The sequence below is a fragment of the Neurospora crassa genome, linkage group II (genome assembly GCF_000182925.2).
Source record: "Neurospora crassa OR74A linkage group II, whole genome shotgun sequence".
NCBI lineage: Eukaryota > Fungi > Ascomycota > Sordariomycetes > Sordariales > Sordariaceae > Neurospora > Neurospora crassa.
This window is the reverse complement of record NC_026502.1, coordinates 3,093,485-3,116,477: the sequence shown is the minus strand read 5'-3', so window position 1 is coordinate 3,116,477 and position 22,993 is coordinate 3,093,485. Positions and strand designations below refer to the sequence as shown.

General features: G+C 52.5%; 7 protein-coding genes across 8 annotated transcripts; 3 read left to right on the top strand and 4 right to left on the bottom strand.

The window, feature by feature from the left end:
- Nucleotides 1–387: 387 nt before the first annotated feature.
- NCU01549 (hypothetical protein) lies at nt 388–4,942 on the top strand. Its single transcript, XM_951159.2, has 6 exons — nt 388–2,622; nt 2,692–2,828; nt 2,892–3,184; nt 3,647–3,733; nt 3,857–4,019; nt 4,123–4,942. Exons 1-6 carry the CDS (start codon nt 1,073–1,075, stop codon nt 4,137–4,139), a joined length of 2,247 nt encoding a protein of 748 aa, XP_956252.2. The 5' UTR covers nt 388–1,072; the 3' UTR covers nt 4,140–4,942.
- NCU01550 (adenylate kinase cytosolic) lies at nt 4,853–6,972 on the bottom strand. Its single transcript, XM_951160.3, has 3 exons — nt 6,409–6,972; nt 6,121–6,275; nt 4,853–6,033 (listed from the first exon to the last, which is right to left on the bottom strand). Exons 1-3 carry the CDS (start codon nt 6,613–6,615, stop codon nt 5,559–5,561), a joined length of 837 nt encoding a protein of 278 aa, XP_956253.3. The 5' UTR covers nt 6,616–6,972; the 3' UTR covers nt 4,853–5,558.
- A 995-nt stretch (nt 6,973–7,967) lies between these two features.
- NCU01551 (hypothetical protein) lies at nt 7,968–9,297 on the bottom strand. The gene has a single exon (XM_951161.3). The coding sequence runs from the start codon at nt 9,105–9,107 to the stop codon at nt 8,169–8,171; it is 939 nt and encodes a 312-aa protein (XP_956254.2). The 5' UTR covers nt 9,108–9,297; the 3' UTR covers nt 7,968–8,168.
- Nucleotides 9,298–9,410: 113 nt separating this feature from the next.
- On the top strand, nt 9,411–11,780 carry NCU01552. 2 transcript variants are annotated; one of them, XM_011395159.1, is made up of 5 exons: nt 9,411–9,520; nt 9,626–9,752; nt 9,939–10,014; nt 10,121–10,181; nt 10,291–11,780. In XM_011395159.1, exons 2-5 carry the CDS (start codon nt 9,631–9,633, stop codon nt 10,467–10,469), a joined length of 438 nt encoding a protein of 145 aa, XP_011393461.1. In that variant the 5' UTR covers nt 9,411–9,520; nt 9,626–9,630; the 3' UTR covers nt 10,470–11,780. The 2 variants fall into 2 exon arrangements, with proteins under 2 accessions (XP_011393461.1, XP_011393462.1); XM_011395160.1 differs by having other exon boundaries at nt 9,498–9,752; nt 10,291–10,776.
- NCU01553 (para-hydroxybenzoate-polyprenyltransferase Coq2) lies at nt 10,536–12,396 on the bottom strand. The gene is made up of 2 exons (XM_951163.2): nt 12,267–12,396; nt 10,536–12,110 (listed from the first exon to the last, which is right to left on the bottom strand). Exon 2 carries the CDS (start codon nt 12,057–12,059, stop codon nt 10,791–10,793), a length of 1,269 nt encoding a protein of 422 aa, XP_956256.1. The 5' UTR covers nt 12,060–12,110; nt 12,267–12,396; the 3' UTR covers nt 10,536–10,790.
- Nucleotides 12,397–12,690: 294 nt separating this feature from the next.
- On the top strand, nt 12,691–17,790 carry dmm-1 (DNA methylation modulator-1). The gene is made up of 2 exons (XM_951164.2): nt 12,691–13,323; nt 13,388–17,790. Exons 1-2 carry the CDS (start codon nt 13,053–13,055, stop codon nt 17,491–17,493), a joined length of 4,377 nt encoding a protein of 1,458 aa, XP_956257.1. The 5' UTR covers nt 12,691–13,052; the 3' UTR covers nt 17,494–17,790.
- Nucleotides 17,791–17,810: 20 nt separating this feature from the next.
- NCU01555 (hypothetical protein) lies at nt 17,811–19,039 on the bottom strand. Its single transcript, XM_951165.3, has 2 exons — nt 18,620–19,039; nt 17,811–18,524 (listed from the first exon to the last, which is right to left on the bottom strand). The coding sequence occupies exons 1-2, from the start codon at nt 19,020–19,022 to the stop codon at nt 18,337–18,339; spliced, it is 591 nt and encodes a 196-aa protein (XP_956258.2). The 5' UTR covers nt 19,023–19,039; the 3' UTR covers nt 17,811–18,336.
- Nucleotides 19,040–22,993: the final 3,954 nt, after the last annotated feature.

Sequence of the window (22,993 nt, the reverse complement as noted above, 5' to 3'; positions counted from 1 at the left end):
AGTGCCGTGATGTTCGTCATGTCCATAGCCTAGGTGGCATAGCGTAGAGGAACTCGGACTCTCCAGGAACGGCACAGGAACCCATCATGCCAACATGCCCTGATCCCTGGGACTGCTCCAGTGGTGGATGAGCTGAATCGGGATGTTTGAGTGGATGCCGAATGGGAACCTCGACGACCACAGTTCGCACAGGAAACGAACGACGATGCCCCATGCACGTAATTACATTGAATACATTGCCGAAACCAAACTGGAACCCCTGTTGCTCTGCTTGCATCTCAGGGCGTCAAATCAGCGATACCAGCAGTCAGTCCAGTGGTCTATTTGCGTTCAGTCAGTCCCCTTCCCCAGAGTGGCCTGCATAGCGCGCCGTGACCCCAATGGAGACGCAACTGAACCGCCTGCCGTGGTGTGCCAGTCATGTACGAAACGAGATTCCCCCAACCCGACTTTAATGTCCAACCGCGACTCGGGAATTGGACAACTTCCAACGAACTTCCAGACATACAACGAACAACACGAGAACTTGCGCATCCGCATAGACGTCTTGAGTAGGTAATCAAGGCTCTACCTAACCGTTCAAGAGGATCAACAATCCCATTTGAATCATTCATTTATCCTTTGATCCCCTCCCTACTTGGCTTCCAACATCATCCGACTTGTCCCGTCTTTGGCCTTCTGTTCGCCGCGTTTAATTAGCATCTCCTGAGAAAAGAAACGACCTCGTCTCAGCCGTCGCCTTACAACCTTTTGTTCTATCTTGCATTATTCACCACATCGTACTTTCCCTCAACTGCCGCAGCTTAGTACAATCGATAACCGGGCAGACAGCACGGAATTCCTGCATCCGTTTTACGCTTACGACGTGCCGACGTCCTGTACACCAAGTACACGCACCCGACCAACAAATACCCTCCACTTCATCCGTTGGGTTCCGATCCGCCCCTATAGCAAGGCTATATTGACGACACACTGGCCCAACGTTTCGTCGATTCCCTGTGGCCTCTACCTCGATCACCATCACCAAGTTATCTGATCCGTGGGCCCGTCGGGCCTCTTGAGACTACCCATCATGACGCAGTACAGCCTCGCGAAGCAGGCCGCCCTGTTGAAATGGATCAACACGTTCAAGACATCGCGCCGGGCGGCCACCCTTAAGGACCTCCAAGATGGCCTGATGCTGGGAGACATTCTCGAAGATATGACCTCCGGGGACTTTTCCAGCTCCAGCCTCATTCGGAATCCTTCCTCACCCGAAGACAACAAGGCCAACCTTGAAACCGTATCTCGTGGCCTCGCTGCTTTCATGCGCAACGACGTTCCGCAGTACGCTCCTCCGCCGTCCAAGTTACGCGCCATCCTAGAACACCCGGACGACATTGCGATTTGCGAGTTCCTCTCGTATTTTGTCATTACCATCTGCTTGGGTTCCACCAACAAGGCATACGTTCCGGCTATCCTGCAGCTCGACAGTGTTACGCAAAAGGAAATCGCAAACACTGTCGAAGTGTTCCAAAAGCGAAAAGATGCGGATGCGAAACTGCAAGAGCCGAAGGAGGTGGATGGACAGACTAATGCCGACCTGCACATTGTCAGGGATCCGGCCCTTATGGAGGAAGAGTTGAGGCAAACAAAGGGCGCGTACGAATACATCAAAAAGCAGAATGCCGATCTACAAGCGCGGGTCGACAAGCTCCTCGATACACGCCAAGCTCTACTCAACGACCTTAACGGGGCGCAAGCCGAGCTGAACGCCATGAAGAGGCACAGGGGTGCCGATGCTGGCGCAGCCATCAAGGACTTGCGAGACGAGATCAAGGACAAAATGGCCATCATTGACGACTTGGAGGCCCAAATTGTCAAGGAGACAGCGCACATCACCAAGCTCGAGAAAGACAATGCTGCTCTAAAAGCAAGGGCTGACCGGGTTAAGGACCTGGAGGACAAGCTTATAGAGCTGGAACACGAGAACAAGCAGCAACAGCAACAGATTAAGGGCCTAGAGAACTACAAGAAGAAGGCTCAAGATCTTACCTTCATCCAGCAACGAAACAGGACCCTAGAGGAGCAAATTGTCCAGATGGAACAGGACTTGAAGGACTTTGAGAACTTCAAGGCGCAAAACAGGAAGCTCCAAAAGGAGATTGAAGAAAAGGTCAAGGTGTTGGCGAATAACGAGCAAGAGATTGTCTACACGCTCCAATCCAGGAACGTCTTGCAAGAAACGAACGAGGAGCTCCAACGAAGAGTTGAGTACCTTGAGTCGAAACACCAGGCTGATGAGAATATGATCAAGGAGCTCCAGGAGCAGCTTCAAATGGGCGGTGCCATCCATGAGACATCGGGTTCCCAAAGTCCTGTTACCAATGGCGGCTTCAACCTCGAGCATGAGCTTGAAACAGAACCTGCTGTTCGTCTAGAGCTCCAGCGGCTCAAGGCAGAAAACAACGTCTTGCGCAGCAATATGACCGTTGCGTCTGAGAATGAGCGCCTAAGAAGCGAACTGGAGTCGGCCAACAAGAAGGTTGACTTGTATCGCGGCAAGTGCACCGAGGCTATGGAGAAGCACGCCGTTGCCCAGGAACAACTCAATGCCATGATGAACAACACAGCAGGAGAAAGGTTTGTTTACGCGCTTAATTCTGAGTGGAAATCACAAAATTGGGATTTACTAACACCTGAGTACCTTAGCAATCCCGCTTTTGTGAACCTGCGCAAACAGTTCCTTGACACCTCGAGTGACGTCGAGAAGCTCACAAAGCGAGTCCAGGAGCTCGAGCAGGACGTTGCAGACAAGGAACGCGAGTTGATCGCTGTCAAGACAGATCGTGAGTCCCGGCATCTTTGTGCTGAAAATGCAAAGGCAAAACTGACCAACGTTCTTCCCATAGTGTCCGTCATTGGAGAGGAGCAATCAGCTGCACTCACCGCACTCAAGGCTTCTGACGAGTTGATAGCCGAATCGCTACAGAAGGAACTCGAGGCCACACGCAAGCAGCTCAGAGAGAAGACGTTTGAACTGGATGAGATGAAGGCACAGCTGATGGAAGCATTGGTCTCCAAGGACAAGCTCCGCAAGCAGCTGGATGATGCCATTGCGAGCGGCGGAGATCCGAACAAGTCCAGGAAGGAGGACGTTGAGAAGATGGAGAAGCTGAAGGCTGCGCTCAGGCAAAAGATCGAGGTGAGCAACGACCCTTCTTCAAGTCCAACACCTCCTTATCTGGCCTCACGGGTCGATATCCCTCTTTTGGCAAAACCCTCGCCCATCGCATCTGGGTTTATCTTTGACAAAGATGGTGAATGGGTCATCGTGCCCGCGCCCATACCATCAGAAGGCTCCTGGCTTAGTGGCCTTGAGAAGACCAGTGCTTGCCTGTCAAGCATTTTCAAACGATTGAAGACTGAGATACCTGCCATTGGTGACTGGTGATCACGTACTGTATGGTGATCACCTATCTCCCAGTCTTACCCCTCAAACTCTGCTCTTTTTGTTCTTTTGCTTTCAGCTGTATCCACGATTACTTTACCTGCCCACAGACTGATTTCCCAGCTGTCGAAGCCGACAAACCTATCATCACCAAACAGTGTTTTAGCCATGTTGTATATGCACCTCTCACAAAATGCTAATGCCACTCGCCTATAGCAACTCGACAAGGCTGAACAGGAGAAGTACGATCTCCAAAGGCGGATCAAGCTTGTTGAGAGCGGCGGTGCCTATGCGGCCCAAAAGGTACGTCCATTCGTTGCTTTCCATCCGCCTGGACGATGACAGATGTAATGCGATTTTTTGTATTTGTTGTTGTTCCCCTTTGATTTGTATACTAACCAGAGCATCTTCCGGTCCAAACAACAGGCGTCAAGCGACCAAGTCATCAAGAACCTCCAGCGCGAGAATTCCATGATCACAACAGCATGGTACGACATCACAAGCCGGCTGCAGAGCAACCACGTCATTCTCCAAAGACGGCACGACCAACCCAAGAGCTGGCTGCACAAGCAAAGGCAGTTGGTAAACGGTGAGTAAAACAATCCTTACCTCAACCCTCTATTCCCTGATTTTTTTTTCTCCTCGGGACGAGACCAAAAATCTGACCCTTATCCCCTTTTGTTCTTCTGTAGCCACGCCAAGGAGGTAGAACGTCCTCGCGTAGCCTGCCCTGTCCTACCAAGACCAGGGCCGGCTGCCTCGCCGCCGCCGCCGCTACTACCATCTACCACCTACCATCATCACGTTACGTCTCTGCAAGCAACCAAGATCAACCCACACACGGTCTCGTATTCAACCTGCCTAACTGCTGTTGCGCTTTGCTGGACAGCGATCTTCTCGCTCATCCGCGCGTTACTGTCTGTGGTGGCGGTGGCTACCACTTTGAAGAACCTCTATCGTATCTCGATCGTGCTAGCAAGAAAGCCGAACAGAATTAAGCCGGGTCCAAGGTCATCATCATCATCAATACGACGACTGATGGCGACCACGGCGGCGACTATGGCGTTTGTTTCGGTGCTAGTCATGGGGGGTGATTGATCGACTAGATGTTATCTGCGTGCGTGCGTGCGGTTGGTGTGGATTCCAACAAGAATAACAAAAACCAAACTATAGAGAAGACGTCTTTGAAATAGAATGTGGGCATACCCTATCTAGACACAACCTCAAGGGAGAGTCACATGAAGGGAAAACGTCGCGAAGAAAATGAATAGACGGATGCATTGATAAGGAGCAGGGCGATCAAGAAGGGCGACATATGGTTTTTAATAAAGACACGAAGCAAGGGCTGAAGTATCAGACGATGTAAAACCCTTACAAGGAAAAAAAAAATGTGTTAGAAGCTAGATAGCATCGCGTCGAGTTTGGTTGATCATGGAATCTTTGTTTACTTTACCCCTGAGATGGACCTGAAAGAGGGATTAGAAAATGAGAGGAATGAACATGATGGCGGCGATTGCCACGTTTACATCACTTTGAGCCATGATAATACTGCTGGATCTTTTTCACTTTGTTTCAATTTTTCCCCCTTTTCCTAGATCTACCCATCAATCCATCTATCCCGAACATCCGGTTACAAGAAAGAAGTCTCGTTCTCTTCTGCCTTCGTGTCATGATAACAAATATGCATCGTCGTTTTTCCCATCATAACATCAAAGACCCCCAATTCCCGTTATTTTCCGAAAACGAACCGCCTTCTGAACGATGTCTCGGTGACATCAAGGGTGGTGTGGTGTGGTATATATGTAACAGCAACCTCCAGCCAGTCAGGGTGACTGGTCATTTTGCCCCCTTCTCAAAAAACTCGAATCGAAGAAGCAGAGCTCATACCAACTAAGCGCAGGATGAGGATAATTCGGTTTCGTTTCGTATCCGTGTCCAGGTTCGTTGGGTTGAATCGGTGTATTGTACTTTTTTTCTCAACATTACCGACTATTATGAAAGGAAGAAGCTTGACCCCCGCTTCTCTTTCTGCCCTGCTGCTTCTTTTTTTTTTTTCCCCCTTCACCACCAACCTAAAACGTGGAAAGAAACCACAAGCTGACATTGGTTTTGCCGGAGGGTGTTTTCTTTACGAGCTCTTGGCAGCAGAAGCAATCTTGCTCATGATACCGCTGCCAGCGCTGCTAGCCTTGGCCTTGTCACCCTCAAAGATGGCGAGCAGGGACTTCCAGACCTGGGCGGGCTCCTGGCTGGCGTCAATGGCCTTCCAGATGCCCGTGTTCTGGTAGTAGCCGACGACGGGCGCCGTCTGCTTGTGGTAAGTCTCAAGACGCTTGCGCAGCGCCTCGGCGTTGTCGTCACTGCGCTGCACCAGCGGCTCGCCCGTGATGTCGTCCTTCATGTCGTCCTTGGGCGGGTTGAAGATGCGGTGGTAGGAACGGCCGGAAGCAGGGTGGACGAGACGACCCGTGATGCGCGCGACGAGAAGGGAGTCGTCGATCTTGAGCTCGACCGCGTGCTGCAGGGGCAGGTTGCGCTCGCGGAGCATGGCGTCGAGACCCTCGGCCTGGGGAACGGTGCGGGGGAAGCCGTCGAGGATGAAGCTATTGCGAGGAAGGAGGGGTTGTTAGTTTATAATTTAAGGGCAAGAAGGGAGGGGAGGGGATGGGGGGGCAATGGAAAACACATACCCGCCCTGGCACTCCTTGTTGTTCTCCAACTCGTCCTTGATCATGCCAATGACAATGTCGTCGCTGACGAGACCGCCCTCGTTCATGATCTTCTTGGCCTGCTTGCCGAGAGCGGTGCCCTTGGCGACCTGGGCGCGGAGCATGTCACCGGTGGCCTATGAAGCGTTGCGCGCGCGTGTCGCGCATTGGGTTAGCTTCTCATCCGGTCCCTAGTCCCAGGCTGGCGCGAAACAAGACACCAATCGGTTCTTTTGCATGGAGGACAGGCAGCAAGACAAGGAAACTTACAAGGTGGCAGCAGTTGAACTTCTCCTTGATCTTGGGGGCCTGGGTGCCCTTGCCGGCACCGGGAGGGCCCATGAGGACCATGCGGAGCTGCTCGGCGGTGGTGACGGGCTTGCCGCTGAAGTCGCGGGTCTCGAGGGACCTGACGCGATCCTCGAGGGAGGCAATGACATCGCCGAGGCGCTTAACTTCGTCGTCGATGAAGCCCATCTTGAATGTGGTGTGTTGGGGACGAGTGGAGATGTTTGGTTGGAAGGTGGAGGAGGTGGAGGTGGAGGCAAGAGGGAGAGAAAAGGAGAGAGAAGCAGAAGAAGAAGAAGAAGGAGAAGAGAAGAGGAAGGGAAAGTTGGAAAAGGAAATAACCTCAAATTCAAATCAACGGAGCGAAACGGACACGGAACGCGGGAGCAAGACTGGAGTCAATAGTAGTATGTACTAGGTAGTCGGGCTACGGGTACCTCTTTTAGTAGTCCGGGTCACGGTAGTATCGATTGTATACCACTGTATGGAGGCCGGGGACGTTCCTGGTTTGGCTGACAGGTACTTTTGAAGCTCGGTCGTTTTTTTTTTTCTCTCCAGTGATCGGAGCGGCCACGGCAGCGCTTGGATGCTACTGGACCCGGACTCAGTGGTTGAGTGTTGAGCACGAGTGCCCAGTCCCCGTTCATTGACTTGCCCTGCAGTGAATTTTGGAAATCGGGGAATCTCATTTGCTTCAGTTGCAGTAGGTTACTGCACATCCATGACGCACTGCTACCTACCTACCTCTGTCTCTATGACATTCTGTATGGATTACGGGGTACATGGGGGGAGTTAGGTACCGTTCGGTCATCTATCTCACTCCAACTTCGATTTCCCTGTATGGCTAGGTGGTTATAAGGAACTGAACCGGTACATCTTTTAACCGATCACCCCGGACTTTCATTGAGTGTATCTGGGCAATCTGAACTTTCAATCCTTGCTGAGCTCGCTTTGTGTTCCTAGAGAATGGTATCACCGTCAGAGCTCAGACAGCTACACCTGAATTCCTTTCCACAGTTGTCGTGGTGAGGGCTTTTTGGAGCTTCAATAAGTGCCCCTCCATGGTGGTACGTATGACAAGAGCTCCCATCTGAAACCTCTAAGCATGAGGTACATCTCTCGGAATTCACCGGCCACTCAATCAACAACAACAGACCCGGGCTTCCGATGCCATTCCTCTCCTCCGACAACCATGACAATCCTGCCGATATTGGAGGTTGGGATGGACTGGACATTGGACCAGATGGGACGGAAGGATGGCCTCGCTGGGTTCGGGTCGGCAATCCGGATGAATGGACTTGAACTCAGACTTCGGTGGGGGAGTTGGGGAATGGTGGGAATGCGGATGCCAAGTTGCAAGGTCCCGAGGATGTCAAATCCACCACACGTGGGGTGTGTCCCGGTGTCCCTAGCGCCAAGCTCCTTTTGGAGACTGCCCGGCTTCGTCTCATCATCGCCAGCCTCGGCAGTCATAAGCTAGCCATGCATGCTTACGCAACAGAGAGAGCATCGAGTGATGGAATTTGTTTAAAGTATGTGAGTGGGTAAGCGTCAGCTTCATATTATGCCGTGACAAATTATCATTATGATAGATACGTGGCTAACTTAGGTACGTGTGTAATACTAAGGTAGTGCTCGAGTGTTCCAACGCCGTAGAAACGCCAAACGAGCCATGATGATGCGAAACCCATGAGAATGCCCCCTTCGAGCCCCAAATGCTATGTGAGATCATGTACCGCCGACTAAACATTGGCCCTCACACTCCCCGAGTTGCTGTTGTCTTCGCCGTCTGCCCAGATATCCTTACTCTCCTGTTCAACCGCGCGCATGGCAACAGCAACATCCTCCAACTTGGCGACAACATCGAGGACACCCTGATTGACTCTGGAAAAGTAGCGATCATTGGCCTCACGTCTCTTCCTTGCGAGTAGAATGTCAGCCTCAGTCTCCTGCTCGAGCTTCGCGCCGAGCTTCTCAGGTCCTCCGGCACTACTGGGCCGTGTGCTGCCGGCGCCTCCGGTGCTCTTTGGTCCTCCGCCCTCAGCGCCTCCTGTCGTGCCACCCGCCTCGGATTTCCCACCATGACCACCGTGTTCCGTTCCGGCAACCGACGACTTGATTTTCGCTAGCCCGCCTCCTATGACGCTGGCAGCACCGCCATTGTTCTGTGTCTCGACAGCATCATCCGCTTCACTCCTCGCCCAAGCCTGCGCCAGCGCAATCTGTGCCTGTCGTAGCTCCGCCAGCTTCTGCTCGTGATCCGGTCCAAACACCCTCGTGCCTCCGCTAGCTGACAGCTCGACCTCCTCCAGCGTCGCTTGCATCTCAGCCCAGAGCGCATCCGTCCTATCGGTGGTGCGCGTAGACTCGCCTCGAGGCAGGTGCAACGGCATGGAGAGATTGAGGGCTGTTGCGGGATTCGGGGTTGTAGAACCGGTCGTGGTTGTTGCTGCGTTGGCGGCGACACTTCCTCGTCGGGTATCATTCACGGTCGGTGAAGGTAGTAGAGATGCGCCACCGCGGCCAGGTCCGAGAGGGGAGGCTGGTCCCGGTCCCGACGGGTAGCCTTGGCCGGGGCCAGCTGTTGTAGAGAGCGAGGCATGTGAGGCCGATGGCGAAGGAGGAAGGAAGAGCGATGGCGGCTCGCGCGCCTTGGACTTTACCTTGGCGAGTTGGGACATGGCTACATTTTCCACAACAAGGGATCTTGCTGAATGTCTGTAGGTCAGCTTCAAGAAGGATGAACTGCGACGAACAGTGACACGAGCGTCGCGTCTGCGTGGGGTTGGTTGAGCTTGGGGAACCTTGACGGTACAAACATACAAGGGAAGTGACGGAGTAGCTAGCTTATCAAAGGGGCTTATCAGTCGCATCATCTACTATTGGCCAGATATGCATCAAGTGCTCCACTTTTTATGCAATCAGCAGACAGTGGCCTGAGGCGAATGACCCCACTTGCTCGCCACCCAATCGCACGCAGTCCTAGGGTTTTCTCGCCCTACTGCGGAAAAACCAAAAAATTCCCAGCAAACCGTGCCTTTGACCCTCCTGATTACGAACTGTACCCAGAGTCCGTGATCACGTCTCTAAGTCGGTACGTGCCTCCCTGCTGCCCCCCCCGCCTTCACCACGTCGAGATATTTCGATTTCCGACTCCTCCTTTGAAACTGTCCCCCAAACTGACATTTTCAACCAAAAGCCAATATGTCTGGAGGAAAGCCCCGTGGTCTTAACGCGGCCCGCAAGCTGCGCAACAACCGTCGCGAGCAGCGTTGGTCCGATCTTCACTACAAGAAGAGGGCTCTCGGCACTGCCTTCAAGTCCAGGTACGCATCAATCCCGACGATGGCGATGGCGATGGCGACAGCGATAGCGATGGAGATGGAAACGTCCGCCAACGATGATGGCGAAATGAAGAGAAAGAGATGGGAATGATGGGGCGATGGGAGATCACGAACAACACAAGGCGAACCGAGTTGGAGGGCATTCGGCTAACATGACGATGATGACAGCCCCTTCGGTGGTTCTTCCCACGCTAAGGGCATTGTGCTCGAGAAGGTCGGCGTTGAGGCCAAGCAGCCTAACTCCGTACGTACACCCCGATCCCGATTTCGATGAACTCGATTCAACCCGATTTTTCCGACATCGACAGCGAGTTGCGACTTGAACATAAAGCTAACATTTGCGACCATAGGCTATCCGCAAGTGTGTCCGTGTCCAGCTCATCAAGAACGGCAAGAAGGTCACCGCTTTCGGTACGACGATCCCTCTCCAACTCCCAAGTTATCCGATGATGAAACATCATCCTGCTGGAACCCCCAGCACATTCAAGTGGCACATGCGCTAACCCATATCCCCCTTTAGTCCCCAACGATGGTTGCTTGAACTTCGTTGACGAGAACGACGAGGTTCTCCTCGCCGGTTTCGGTCGCAAGGGCAAGGCCAAGGGTGATATTCCCGGTGTCCGCTTCAAGGTCGTCAAGGTCTCTGGTGTCGGTCTCCTCGCCCTCTGGAAGGAGAAGAAGGAGAAGCCCCGCTCTTAAGCGTATCGTTGCTTCGAGCAGGCAAACAGGCACGGTTCATTATGCGGAGTCTACGAGGCTTTTTTACAACGGCATTTTGGTTTTGGGTTTAAGGGATACCTGAACTCTCATGGTAGTAATGATCCAACAGAAAGCAGGTCATTAATTGCCAAAAGAAATCGTGCTTTCCCCAAAAGTCCCTTCTCTCTATCTCTCATACCTTTTGGTGTTCTGGAGATTGTTCAGGGACTGCCTGTGTCTAATAGTATGACAAATATGGTGTTATGGTACATGAAATTACAAAGATGATATCCCAAAAGAACAGAGAAACATTTACCATTTTCAGGCCGACTCCAGCTCTTCCGGCTTCTTCTCAAGCTTCTCCTGGCCGTAATACTTGAGCAGATAGTCAGCCGCCAATCCCAGGCTGATGACACCGCCGGTAATCCAGCAGCCATTGACAAACCACCACCAGCAGTCCTTGACACTCTTCAAGTTAACTTTCTTGATCATGTAACCCAGCGTCAAGGCCGCGCCACCACAGCTTCCAATAAAGAACGCCGGTCCAGCACCAACCGCCGCGCCCGCCCCAGCGAGCAGCGCAATTTGCGCAACAGCCAAGCCCGTCAACACCTGCTTCGTCTCCTTATCGTGCTTGAGCGCAATGCTCTTGATGCCCGCCTTGGCATCATCCTTGATGTCCATGTGCGCATAAATCATATCATACAACACCGTCCACGCAATGTTGCTGGTATACAAGCACCCCGCCGCCGTCAACGCCGCCTGGTTCGCCAACAAGTCCACCCCCAGTGCGGGAAAGCCCATGATGGCTCCCCACGAGAACGTCAAGCCCAGCACAAACTGCGGGTAATACGTCACCCGCTTCGCCAGCGGATAAGACGCCACAAAAAGCAGGCTCGGCGTTGCGTACCAAAAGCACTCAAAGGGGAACTGCAGCAAAACCGCCAACCCGGCCAGAAGCTGCGACCCGGTGAATACCAGGCCTTGGAAGGGCGTGATGGCCCTCCGCGCGATGGGCCGCAGCCGTGTGCGCGTCACGTGCGGATCGAGGTTGCGGTCCCAGAGGTCATTGATGGCGCAGCCGGCGCCGCGCATGATGATGGCTCCCGAGATGAAGAGGAGCGAGGTGCCGACGACAGAGACCGGCGAGGCGGGTCCCGCGAGGGGAGCTGCTAACAAGGTGCTGAAGAGGCAGGGGAAGAAGAGATAGTAAGAACCCGTGGGCTTGTCGAGACGTGCTAGCTCGGCGTAGGGAACCCAGGAGGGGGGGAGGCGTGAGAGGAGACCGGTTGTTGGGGGCACGTACTCGGGCAGAGGAGGGTCGGAGGAGGGTACGGCCGAGGTAGGAAGGGTGGCGCTCGTGGGCGTGGTTGGGATTTCGGGTTGGGAGAGGAGGGGCTTGGTGGTGTGGTAGTTGTGAAGAATTTCAAGTGAGAGGAGGCGTGGCTTGGTGAGCGCCTTGGACTGGCGGGAGGGCCGGATGCCGAGACAAGGTGGTGATGAGCAGGATGGCTTGGTGAAAAAACGAGTGGTGGTGTGAGAGAAGGTTTGTCGGGGAACAAGCCTGGTCAAAAGACGGTGCGAGGACATGATGGGCGAAGTGTCCTTCCGGCGAAGCGGCCGTCGTGAGAATGAGGCTGTCTGAGATCATATGTGTAAGTGTTAGTGAGTGCTAGCGGTACTGTGTAAGTGAGCAACTTCACATGTCTCAACTGACAGAGATGCCGAAGTTAACCGTGGAACTTGAGTGACAGAACTTGGGGGGAAAATAACCAAAGAAAATCTTTGCGAAAGTACCTCTTGTCTCGGTCCCTACCCAGCCAGAATGTTATGCCTCTGACACTCAATCCAGAATCGAGTAGACGTGACAATCTTGCTCTTCAACTGCCCTCGGGAATTGTTTTCGTGATCTTATTGTCAGCCTTCTGATCTACACAAATTATTTGCGCCACAATAAGATCCCTGGTTCTCCATCTGATTTGAGGTGCTGGCACCAGCCACAACTGTAAATTATACTTTGATTGGCTCATTCAGTTGCAAACAGATAAAGCTCAGTCACAACTGAAGCCCCGCAGCTTCAGCCTCCCGCATTCGCGCTGCTTCAAGTTCAGTTAGTTCGGTTCTCCCGCCCGTCCCTGCAGGGATTCATGACAACAAGGATTACCAATTGGCCTTGTCGACTTAGGTTTTGCCGCGCCGGACAGTAAACTTCCAGTTCCCACCCCAGTACAGGGCGATTTCATGTTAATCACCACCTCTCTGCAGCAACGAACACCAGATTCATTGAAGGCGACTGCGCATTTAGGTTCTCACAACAGTTGCATGCCCTTCAGTTTCGTTCCGCTGCCTTCCATCACCACAGCCGATGCAGGCATCTCTAGCTTGCACTCCCTTCGTTATGTCGACTTGAGCATCATGTAGCTTGAATGCTTTGCGCGCCTCTCTAACAACATCTCTATCGCGTAATCATCACGTCCCTCGCACGAACCTCTTCCGAACCCCTTCGAGAATATAGCAGCATCGTCGCATTACAACAACCGACTCACACCAGCACCAACATCACCCACCGCCACCACCACCAAGATGCCGGCCGCATCCCATCCCCAGGCCAAATTCGACCCGATTCCGCCGGATCTCGATCTTCATGCCCTGGTTGAGAAGACGCCAAATTTCCACTGGGTCCTCCGCGTCTCGGCAGCTCAGATCCGCAACATCGGTCCCCAAGAGTTCGAGCGACTCGTCTACCTTCACGTTATCCGCGGTGGCAAACCGTTGGTCATTGAGAAATGGAACGATCGACTACCCAAGACGCTATTCAGCGCAGAATGGCTCGAAGGCACCTATAACAAGAAACGTGAGTATCATGCTGTCATTTCGTCTCACCGATGCTGCAGTCTAACCACCTTGACCTTCTGCAGAGGAAAATGTTCGCGACATTGTCGCACAAACCGACATTCCAATGACCATGGGCCATTACCTCCGATCAATGAAGCAGTTGACGAACCAGTGGACCCCGAGCAACTTCCGCGATGAGCGCCGCCAACGTCTCTACCTCAAGGATATCGACTGCCCGCCCGAGTGGCACGAGCGCCTCCAGAAGATCATTCCGACGAACCTCTTTTACATGAACGACAACCTCGACAAAAAGGTTTCGAGGCGCTTCGATGACTATGACTACGTGGAGGAAAAGTCCTGCGCACCAGCCGGTGACCTGATGAGCAGTCTCCCCGAAGAGATGCGCGCCCAGAACTTGATGTGCTACGTCGGTCACGAAGGCACATACACCCCGGCCCATCGCGAAATGTGCGCCAGCTTGGGTCAGAACATCATGGTGGATGCGTCCGGAGACGAGAACGGGGAGAAGCCTGGCAGCTCCATCTGGTTCATGACCGAGACCAAGGACCGTGAGGTTGTCAGAGAATACTTCCTCTCCATTCTGGGACACGACATCGAAATTGAGAAGCACTTTGCTCAAATCAACGCTTGGAAGAAGGCAAATTTCCCCGTTTATATAGTGGAGCAGAAGGTGGGCGATTTTGTTCTTGTCCCTCCTTTGGCTCCCCACCAGGTCTGGAATCGCGGCACTCGCACCATCAAGGTTGCGTGGAACAGGACCACGGCGGAAACCCTGGAGATGGCCTTGCACGAAGCCCTTCCCAAGGCAAGGCTCGTCTGCCGTGACGAACAGTACAAGAACAAAGCCATCATCTACTTCACGCTACAAAAGTATTACAACCAAATGATTGAGATGGAGCAGAATGCCGACATCGGGCTGCTCGGCTTTGGTCAGGATCTGATGAAGAACTCTTTCCGCATGACACAAATCGCCAAAGACTTCAAGGCCCTTTTCCGCCTGTTCACCGAGATTTTGGTGGATGAGATGTTTGCCACAAAGGAAAAGGAAATTGAGTACATTGAGTTTGACTCCTGCATTACCTGCTCGTACTGCAGAGCCAACATCTTCAATCGCTTCCTCACTTGCAAGCACTGCGTTCGCACCCTGGTTACTGGAGATGAAGACACCTACGATATCTGCATGGAGTGCTACGCCATGGGACGTTCATGCCTTTGTGTTTCCAACCTCACTTGGGCCGAGCAGTGGAAGTGGTCTGACCTGGTGGATCGTTATGAAGAGTGGCGCGCTCTGATCATCAAGAACGATGGCTATGTCGACTACGACACGTCTCCCTTACCACTGGAGTTGGCGAGAAGGAAGTCGGGCAAGAAGTCTGTGGCGCAGATTTGCCAGGAGCAGCTTCGGAGACGGCCATGGAAAGATATCAGCAAACTCGATAAGCCTTCGGAGCCTGAAAACTCGGAGCCAGAAGTCGACGAAAATGGGAAACCTAAGAAGAAACCACGTCGCAAAAAGAAGAAGGGCGATGTTTACCGTTGCCATGTGTGCCAGCACAAAGACTACACCTACAAGCTCGCGTTCTGTTCGAACCCAGGATGTTCAGAAGCCTATTGCTACGGTGTTCTCTACCGAGCGTTCGATCTCATGCCCCAGGAAGTCCTGCAAAATGAGAGATGGGAGTGCCCTAGGTGCCTCAAGATCTGCAACTGCGGCGCTTGCCGTAGGCTCAAAAACGGCAATGTCCCATATCATCCGAAGAACACGCTGCTTGGGCACGATACTCGCCCCATCGCTGACGATCGGAGTGTGGAAACACTTGTCGATTTCAAGGTACATAATCTCAATTGGCTCAAGACGTCCGGCGACGATGGCCGCAACGTTCAGAGCAAGAGATTGCAAAAGCTACAACAACAGGCCGAAGCCGAGAAGGCCAAGAACGCAGACGTACACATCCAGGTCCCTGCCCTACCGAGCGGTGAGCAGGCAACGGGAGCTGAAAACCTGGATGACGCTTTGCAACAATCAATTGCCGACGGCTTGGGTGAGGACCAGGAGAGACCGGATGTTGAAATGACTGGTGCATCTGCCGACCAGCCCAACGTCGTCCAACCAGCAGGTCCCGCCGAGGTTGCAGATATGTCTGTTGCTCCCGAGGATCACGATCAGTCCGCTTATCCTGATCCGTCCATGTTCGGCCAGGAGCGCATGCTTGGTATGGGTTATTACCAGCAGGATGACGATAGTCCGGACAAGATCCTGTTCGACCCTTATCAGAGACCTACGGCCGAAAATTATGTTGTTGACGAAGAACCGGAATTGATGTCTGAGTATTTGAAAAAGCAGCTTCGGTTGGCTAAGCGTAGGGCCCGCCACGCCGAAGATGACGATCCTGATTTTGCTGCACCTCGGTCTCACCATCGGAAGAAGCCCAAGCTTGACAAGACCTCCCAGCCCCCACCCACGCGGGACGGTCAAGACGACGCTCTCGAGAACATGGACCCGGCGCTCTTTGATCAGACGATGACGGATGTTGGCGGTGATATTAGAGATGGATCTGCCCAGGCTGGCGCCTCGCAACCTGCAAACGCCCAATCTGCAGATGAGGCAGCTGAGGAGTCTCGTCAAGCCCGCATGTACTCGCCCAACGTACCCACCCTTCGACATGCGAGGCCCAAGGTATCTTATAGAGTTGATGAGGATAACGAAGAAGAATTCAATGACATTCTCATCCCTCGCTCGCAGAGACCTGAATACCGGGCAGCTGCAGCACCAGCCAGTGTCGTGCAGAGTATCGAAGGACCGACTGGTCCTAAGGATCCCCTGGATCTTGCTTCTGCCGCCGTTCTTGCCATTACCGGCGCCGGCGGTAACCGTAGCAATGAAGCCTCTCAGGAACCCGGATCGGCTCGTGCCGCTGCTGGTTCAACTGGGCCATCAAAGCTACGTGGGCCGCATAAGAAGCGAGGACGTCCTCCCGGTCGGCCACGGAAATCTGAAGCTCACCACACTGAAGATGAGGAATCGCACGAGGCACCAGAACCCACTCGGAGACGCGGGCGTCCCCCACGCGCATCACTGGCAGCAAAGGAACCCGCGGACAGTAGTCATAAATCTGGTGAAGAAAATGATGATGAGGATATTGATGCTCAACTTGCCCAAGAGCTTGATGGATTTGACGCGGACGGCGAGGTCGTCGAGCGCGATGCCGGTGTTCCTCAAGCTCCTAAGAGGAGAGGCCGCCCACCCAAGAATGGCGTGAAGAAGGTCGTGGTTGAGGTCACTACCAAGGCACCTATGCTGTCTTTGGCTGAGCGCATGAAACTCAAGGGCAAGAAATTCAAGATCGGCGAGCGTAAGAGCACCGGAGGAACGCCTGGAAAGGTCATCGCCAAGCCAGTTGACTCGGTCGAGAAGAGTGCCTCTCCTGCGGGTTCTGGAAGGGTGGCACGGGATGCTGAGAAGCAGACCTCCCTTCCTGTTCGTGAATCGCCCAGGATGACCAGGACCAGGACCACGTCAGCGACCCGCCACACTGTGCAGCCTGCCGAAGAGGAATCTCATCACTCCGAGTCTGAGCCGGAGGCCGAGCCTGAAAAGGAGATGGAGAACAAGAAGTCTCCAGAACCACCAGCTCGACGCTCCGCATCCCAGGCATCCGTCCGCATCAGTCCTCCTCGTGACGAGGCTTCACCTAACAAGTCCCCAGAACGCAGTCCGAGTGTCAGCGCCTCGCCCGAACCCCCAAATCGCGCGCCTTCCACTGCCGCCGCGCCATCTGCCACCCGCATCTCTCCCTCTCCTTCACCATCACCTGTTCGATCGCCTTCACCGCCACCTCCTCCACCTAAGCCCGCAGGCCCTACCGTCGTCAGGCTCATGGACACTGAAGATGAAGAGTCTGATTATGGCGGCAGCTACTCGGGATCCCGTTCACCTTCTCAGAGGTCTGAGTCAGAGCGGAGTGGAAGCGTGGCAAGTGGTACGGGCTCCGAAGACGAGCCGAGCTCGGACTCGGACTCGGATGACGAGGATATTCCGGCTAGGAAGGAGAGTGTTCGCCAGAGCTTTGCGAGTAGGGGGCGAGGAGGTGGAGTTGGGGTTGTGTCTAGGGGCAGAGGTGGGATCAGGGGAAGGGGGCGAGGAAGGGGTAGGCCTAGGGGTTCGTGAAGCGAACGAGGATGAGATATGTGAGAGGGGCTGCATGTGGGAAAATTCACTTGGGCAATTCGGGACTATGATACCCAGTAAGCGTTTGTTGTCTTGTAAACAAAGGTAAGATTGTGTAAAGTGCTTGAGGATTAGATGGATCGAGGAATGATGAGAGATGCTGTTTACTATTTGTTATTCGAGTCTTGGGTTTGTTTATGAATGAATGGGGGTTCTTTTGGTGAGCCGATGTTCTTGTCCGAGGATGAGAAGGGAAGAATTAAAAGTCGATAGCAATCATTGTTCAGCTAGTATCACGGTTGCTTCTGTTGTTGGTTGCTGGTTACCTCTTCTCTTTGCTTCATTGTACATTGTATGATCATATTGTACATTGTATGATCATATTGGGCAGCATGCCTGCAGGTATAAAACTCGTACGGCAATCTCTGACGCATCAAGTCTCGGTAAAATGTTGACATGCAGTCCCCTCGGACCTGATCCTTGATGTCGTCTCCGCACATTCACTCATTCACAAATATTCCTTGAACAATGATGTTGTTTTACATCCTCTTCAATTCGATAACACATGAACCATTATCTCCACGCATGCAAAGATGGCCAGTGTCTATCTCCCTGAATGATCCTCATCCCAAACACTACCGTAATGCAATTGTAGTGTTATCCTCTCATCATCCTCCCATTGATGGCTGGAAATGCAAGAGTTGCTTCGCAACTAACAAAGGACAAAAAGAAAAAAAATTAAGAAATTAAACCGAAAAAGAAAACCTCATGAGCTCATCATGCTCCTTCCTACTCATGCTTTCGAAAGAAAATTCAGTTCCCTTTTGACTGGGCCCTCCTCCTTCAGTTCTTGGTATGCTTCTCCAGCTCGCGCTTGCTGGCCTCGGCAAACTCGGCGTCCGACAGGCGGTCGGCCTTGACGTTCTCCTCGCTGTTGGAGGCAAGCTCGGGCTTCCATTGACCCTTGCCCTCCTTCTGCTTCTTGAGGGATTCCTGCTTGTGCTTCTCGTAGGCTTGGGGGTCGGGGTCGGCTGTTGTTGTTGGAAATATAAGGGTTAGTATATATGTGGGATACATAATTAGGGGGTAAGGTTTGTTTGTGATAGGAAGGGAGGGGGGAACATACTGTTAGATGACTCCTTGAGCTTCAGGCTGGCGGTAGAAGCAATGGTCCTCCGCGCGGAAGCGGCGACGAGGGTCTGACGGGCAGTGAGAGCGGAAGCGGTGGAGATGCGGGCGAACATTTTGAAAGTGGTTTGTGGTTGTTCTTTTTGTTGTTGTTTGTGTTCAAGTTGGTTGTGTGTAAGTTGAGTGGGGGAATTGGGTTCCTTCGATTGGTTGGTGTGGATGGTAATGGAGGGTGGCTGATAGTAGAAAGAAGATAGGCTGAGATAGCGAGAGAGGCACGAAGGGAAGCTCTTATTAAAGAAAGTAATGGCTGTCTGATCAAAGAATGAGGAGGGGCACTCGGTAGTAGCTGCCTTGAAGCAGGTACAGAGATGGCAGCTCGCGGGCTGCCATGACGTCATTACACCTCCGGGACAACGGATGATGGCGATGTTTGCAACAAGAACGACCAGCACTGAACCTCTGCCAGTACTGGAGGGAGCCCCATTCTTTACTTACACGTGCAAATCCCGCTTCGTCAGGGACAAAGGGATCATGGTGTGACATGACTGGAAATGCGATTTCAAATGATTTGCATATTCTTTTGCGAGCAGAAAGCTATCAGATAGCTTTTCTTGTCTTTGTTGCTCCTCCCCCAAGAGATTGCCTTTCCAAACACTGCTCTGTACCCTCGCGAGAAGCTCACATTGATACCTCAATCCTTTGGCCAACCGATGGCATCAAGATTCCAATCAATCGCGCATCCACACGTTCATCCATTCTCAGGAATACATCAACCGAAAGCTCTGACGTTGTTCCTGTTCCAAGCAGAGACAAAAGTGGATCCATATCCACGCTGCGGTGATAGTCCCCCTATCCACCAGCAATAACATCAAGCCAAGTTCGACTTGTTGAACCTTGGTCAATAAGTGCTGGAGTGACGATATTCAGAGGAGTCATGTCTGGAGACTGTTTGATTCAGGTCGCTGGAACTCCATCACCAACATATGTTCCAAGAGCAACTAACCCCTTCAACGCCAGACTTGTCTGTTCACGACAATCTGTCCCTGTCAACTTTGTAGACACCGACGTCATACCTCTCAGGTGCCATGACCTGGTCAACACAGCCCTACAATGAGCAAAAGGATGGGCAATTCTCTCACACTGTCAGCGTCAGAGTAGTGGACTCCCTCGAATGCGACTTCTGATGACAGAGGAGAAGAGATGATCGGAAAGATACCTGACGTTTGCATTTGCTGAGCATCTCTGAGCTGACACTTCTTGAGTATCCGCAGTGCATTGCATAACCTTAAGCATATGATATGCAAAACTAGGAGAGGTGCTTTTCGGGACCCGCGGACCCATCCGATCATCCATCCTCTACACTAGCTTCCGATCCGATCCAAGCTAGCCTCCGGTTCGGGGACTGGAGAGGCATCATTGCGGGCTCTAGGGCTGAAGTAACGGACGGCAGAGGCGGGCCGACCGAAACTAGCTGCTCATACCACCCTACTCATCCATCGAGGAGAAGCTTGAGTTTCATGGTTCGTCTCAGGGTCTCACAGAGATCCAGCATCTCGTACTCCTCCCAGGCCATCGGCGTAACCGGATCTCCGGGGCGAGTGAGGAAACACGATCTCTCTTGGTAACCAAATGCCCCCAAGCTACAAGAAGACAATTCCAGAAAGAAGACGTCCGGCACACGTCCTTGTTGCTCCCATCTTCATCCAGTTTCCATAATGCTACCTACGGACGAATGGGGGGATTACCTTCTATTGGAATGGTTCGGTCGGTTATTGCCGAAGCATTCGAGTGTCACATCTTGGGGAAGTTCCTACAGAACACTTGGGCACACATCTCGCGCTCCGAGACTCTTTGGCACACGGGTAGACTCGGTAGCGGATCAACTCGGAAGCCCTCCATCTAGTACCGCGGCCAGACCAGCCTGTATCGGCATGCAGTATAGGGCAAGCTGCAGATAATTCGGGGAGCCCGAAGGCAGATACGGCGAAGAGGATCAGCATGCGGGAAGACGACAAATTCATCTTTGTCCATTAGGTTTCTTGGGACTTGAAGGGAAGTGCCATCCTCTAAATATAGCTTAATGTTCTGCGTACGCATAAGGTGGCTTCGATGAAGGGCCTTATGTGCCGAAAGCAACGTGGTCTTTGAATCGCAATGATAAGAAACTCGTGTATCCCCGGACGGGAGTACACCTTCATCACGGTAAAGACAGGCATATACTGAATGACCAGACGGCGGATGGGCATTTCAGCCTTCCAGCTTGAACTCCGCACCGGCGATCCCGCACAGTGCAGTACCGCAACATCGGGGCTCGGGATGCCGTGGCCTCATAGGGCCGTTCCGGAACCTGAATACCGGCATCCCGGAGGCCGCAACATCCGCATCCGCATGGCACATTGCCGGAACACTGCGGGAGGCATGGGGAAGTGGAGGGAACCGATCCGCTCCGCCCCGCCTGTCCGGTCTCGTCCTTATCATCGGCCGCGGGGGGAGACCGGCAGCTAACATGACGGATCCTCGTCCATTCGCAGAATTTTACACGTGTACCCAATGATATTTGGAAAGAACAATTTTAGAAACGCCAGAGAAGCCAACTGGAGAGGCCCATCATACATGAGCGAATCATAAAAAGCCGCATTGGCCGAACGTTTGGTGCCAGAGAACCTTCGACTTGTTGTTCGCCAGGAACTGGGAAATGAAAAGCATCAGAAAACCGGTTTTCGTCTGGGCGCAGCCCGCCGCAGACCCGCAGCGAACGGCCCAGACTTCCACAAAACGTTTCCGAATTACATATTGTGAAAACATGAAAATCTCGCATCCTCCACAATTGTACACTTTGTATTAACAAAAACAACGGAACGGTACAGTACAGTACAGTATTACACTACACAGGCGTACAGTGCAGCAGAAACAAGACAAGCATAAGTAGCCGCCGCCGCGGTCCGCCCGCGCTTGGATTTTCTCCACAGCGGTTATACTGTATACATATTGCGTGAATTGAGGCTCCATTTCGTCGCTTCCCGGAAAGAAGCTGGAAGCCGACAACACGACGAGATGAGACGAGACGAGAACGAAAAAAGAGAAACGGAATACGGCATGTAGTTTGAGCACTTCAACAGAGACACAAGGGCAGAAAGATTCAAGCAGTAGTACCGAGAAGTTCAAGATGAGATATGCAAGCGCTTTTAAAACCTCTTGAAAGTCACGCAGGCAGGTAGGCAGGCCGCCGCGTGCATCGATGTCTGCTATAGTGTAGTGTAAATGTACCGTAAAAGTAGCATGCTATGTTGACGACAGACGCCATGATGCCATGCTGGCCGGGCGCCGGGCGTATCGATGTTGTTGTTGTCACGACGGATGCTGCTGCTGCTGGTGTAAGTGAATCAAAAGGAAGTAGCTACAAGCCCTCTCTACACTACAATAAGTACCAACAAACAACCCAATGAGGAAGTTTTCTCCGGTTTTTCTACTTTGCAAATCTCTCTTTCGGGATCCCTCCCAGAAATCAATAGATTTCTAGATTGCGAGCGACTTTCCCCAAGAAAAAAAGAAAAAGAAACCAAATTTACGGAAATGAGATCGGAGATGGGAAAATGGCACTGCGGGCCCGGCCCAGGTACGTAAGTAAGGTTTAGACAAGGACCGGGTAGCGGGGTTTTTTGATGATCGTGATGCACTAGATTGACCCAACGAAGCGAGCGAGGGACTGAATCCGGATCCAGAATGAAAGTGAGGTGTACGCAGTACATAAGTTGACGATTTCAATTTTGGGGTATAAATGGTCCAAAAGTTGGGAAAAAGTGAATTGCAGACGGTTGATTCTGCATATGTGGAAGGAATCTGATATGAAAGGGTTTGAGGTGGTAGGTCAAGAGGGGAGAAACAGAAACAAATGATACTAAAATTATATCGACGTACATATGTATGTACTTCCCTATCCCAGGGCCATTCCGTGGCCCACGGGGGATGATGGAGAGAATGACATGCCGACGACAAAGCTAAAAAAAAAACCAAAAAAAAAAACCAAGTCTTTATGTCTTGGTGAGACAACTAAGCCGGCCGGGGACAGACAAAGGATTGGGATGGAAGATAAACTCCTACGTAGTGTGCGGTGCCTATCTATCTAGCAGCAACCTCGTCTAATAATATCTTGACAACGCATATGGCCTGACATGGAGCATACATGAAGACGGTCTGATACCCGAGTTGTCTCAGCTCATCATCTCTTATCTATCTTGTCGACCATTCGGGGATATCCAGAGGCTCAGAGGGAGCGGCGCAGATTCGTGGAGGTGTATGAAGTCTGGAACCAGTCTTCCTTTCGTTGTCAGGTTTTGCTTGGCTGGGTGATTGCTGTTGTTGTCGTTGT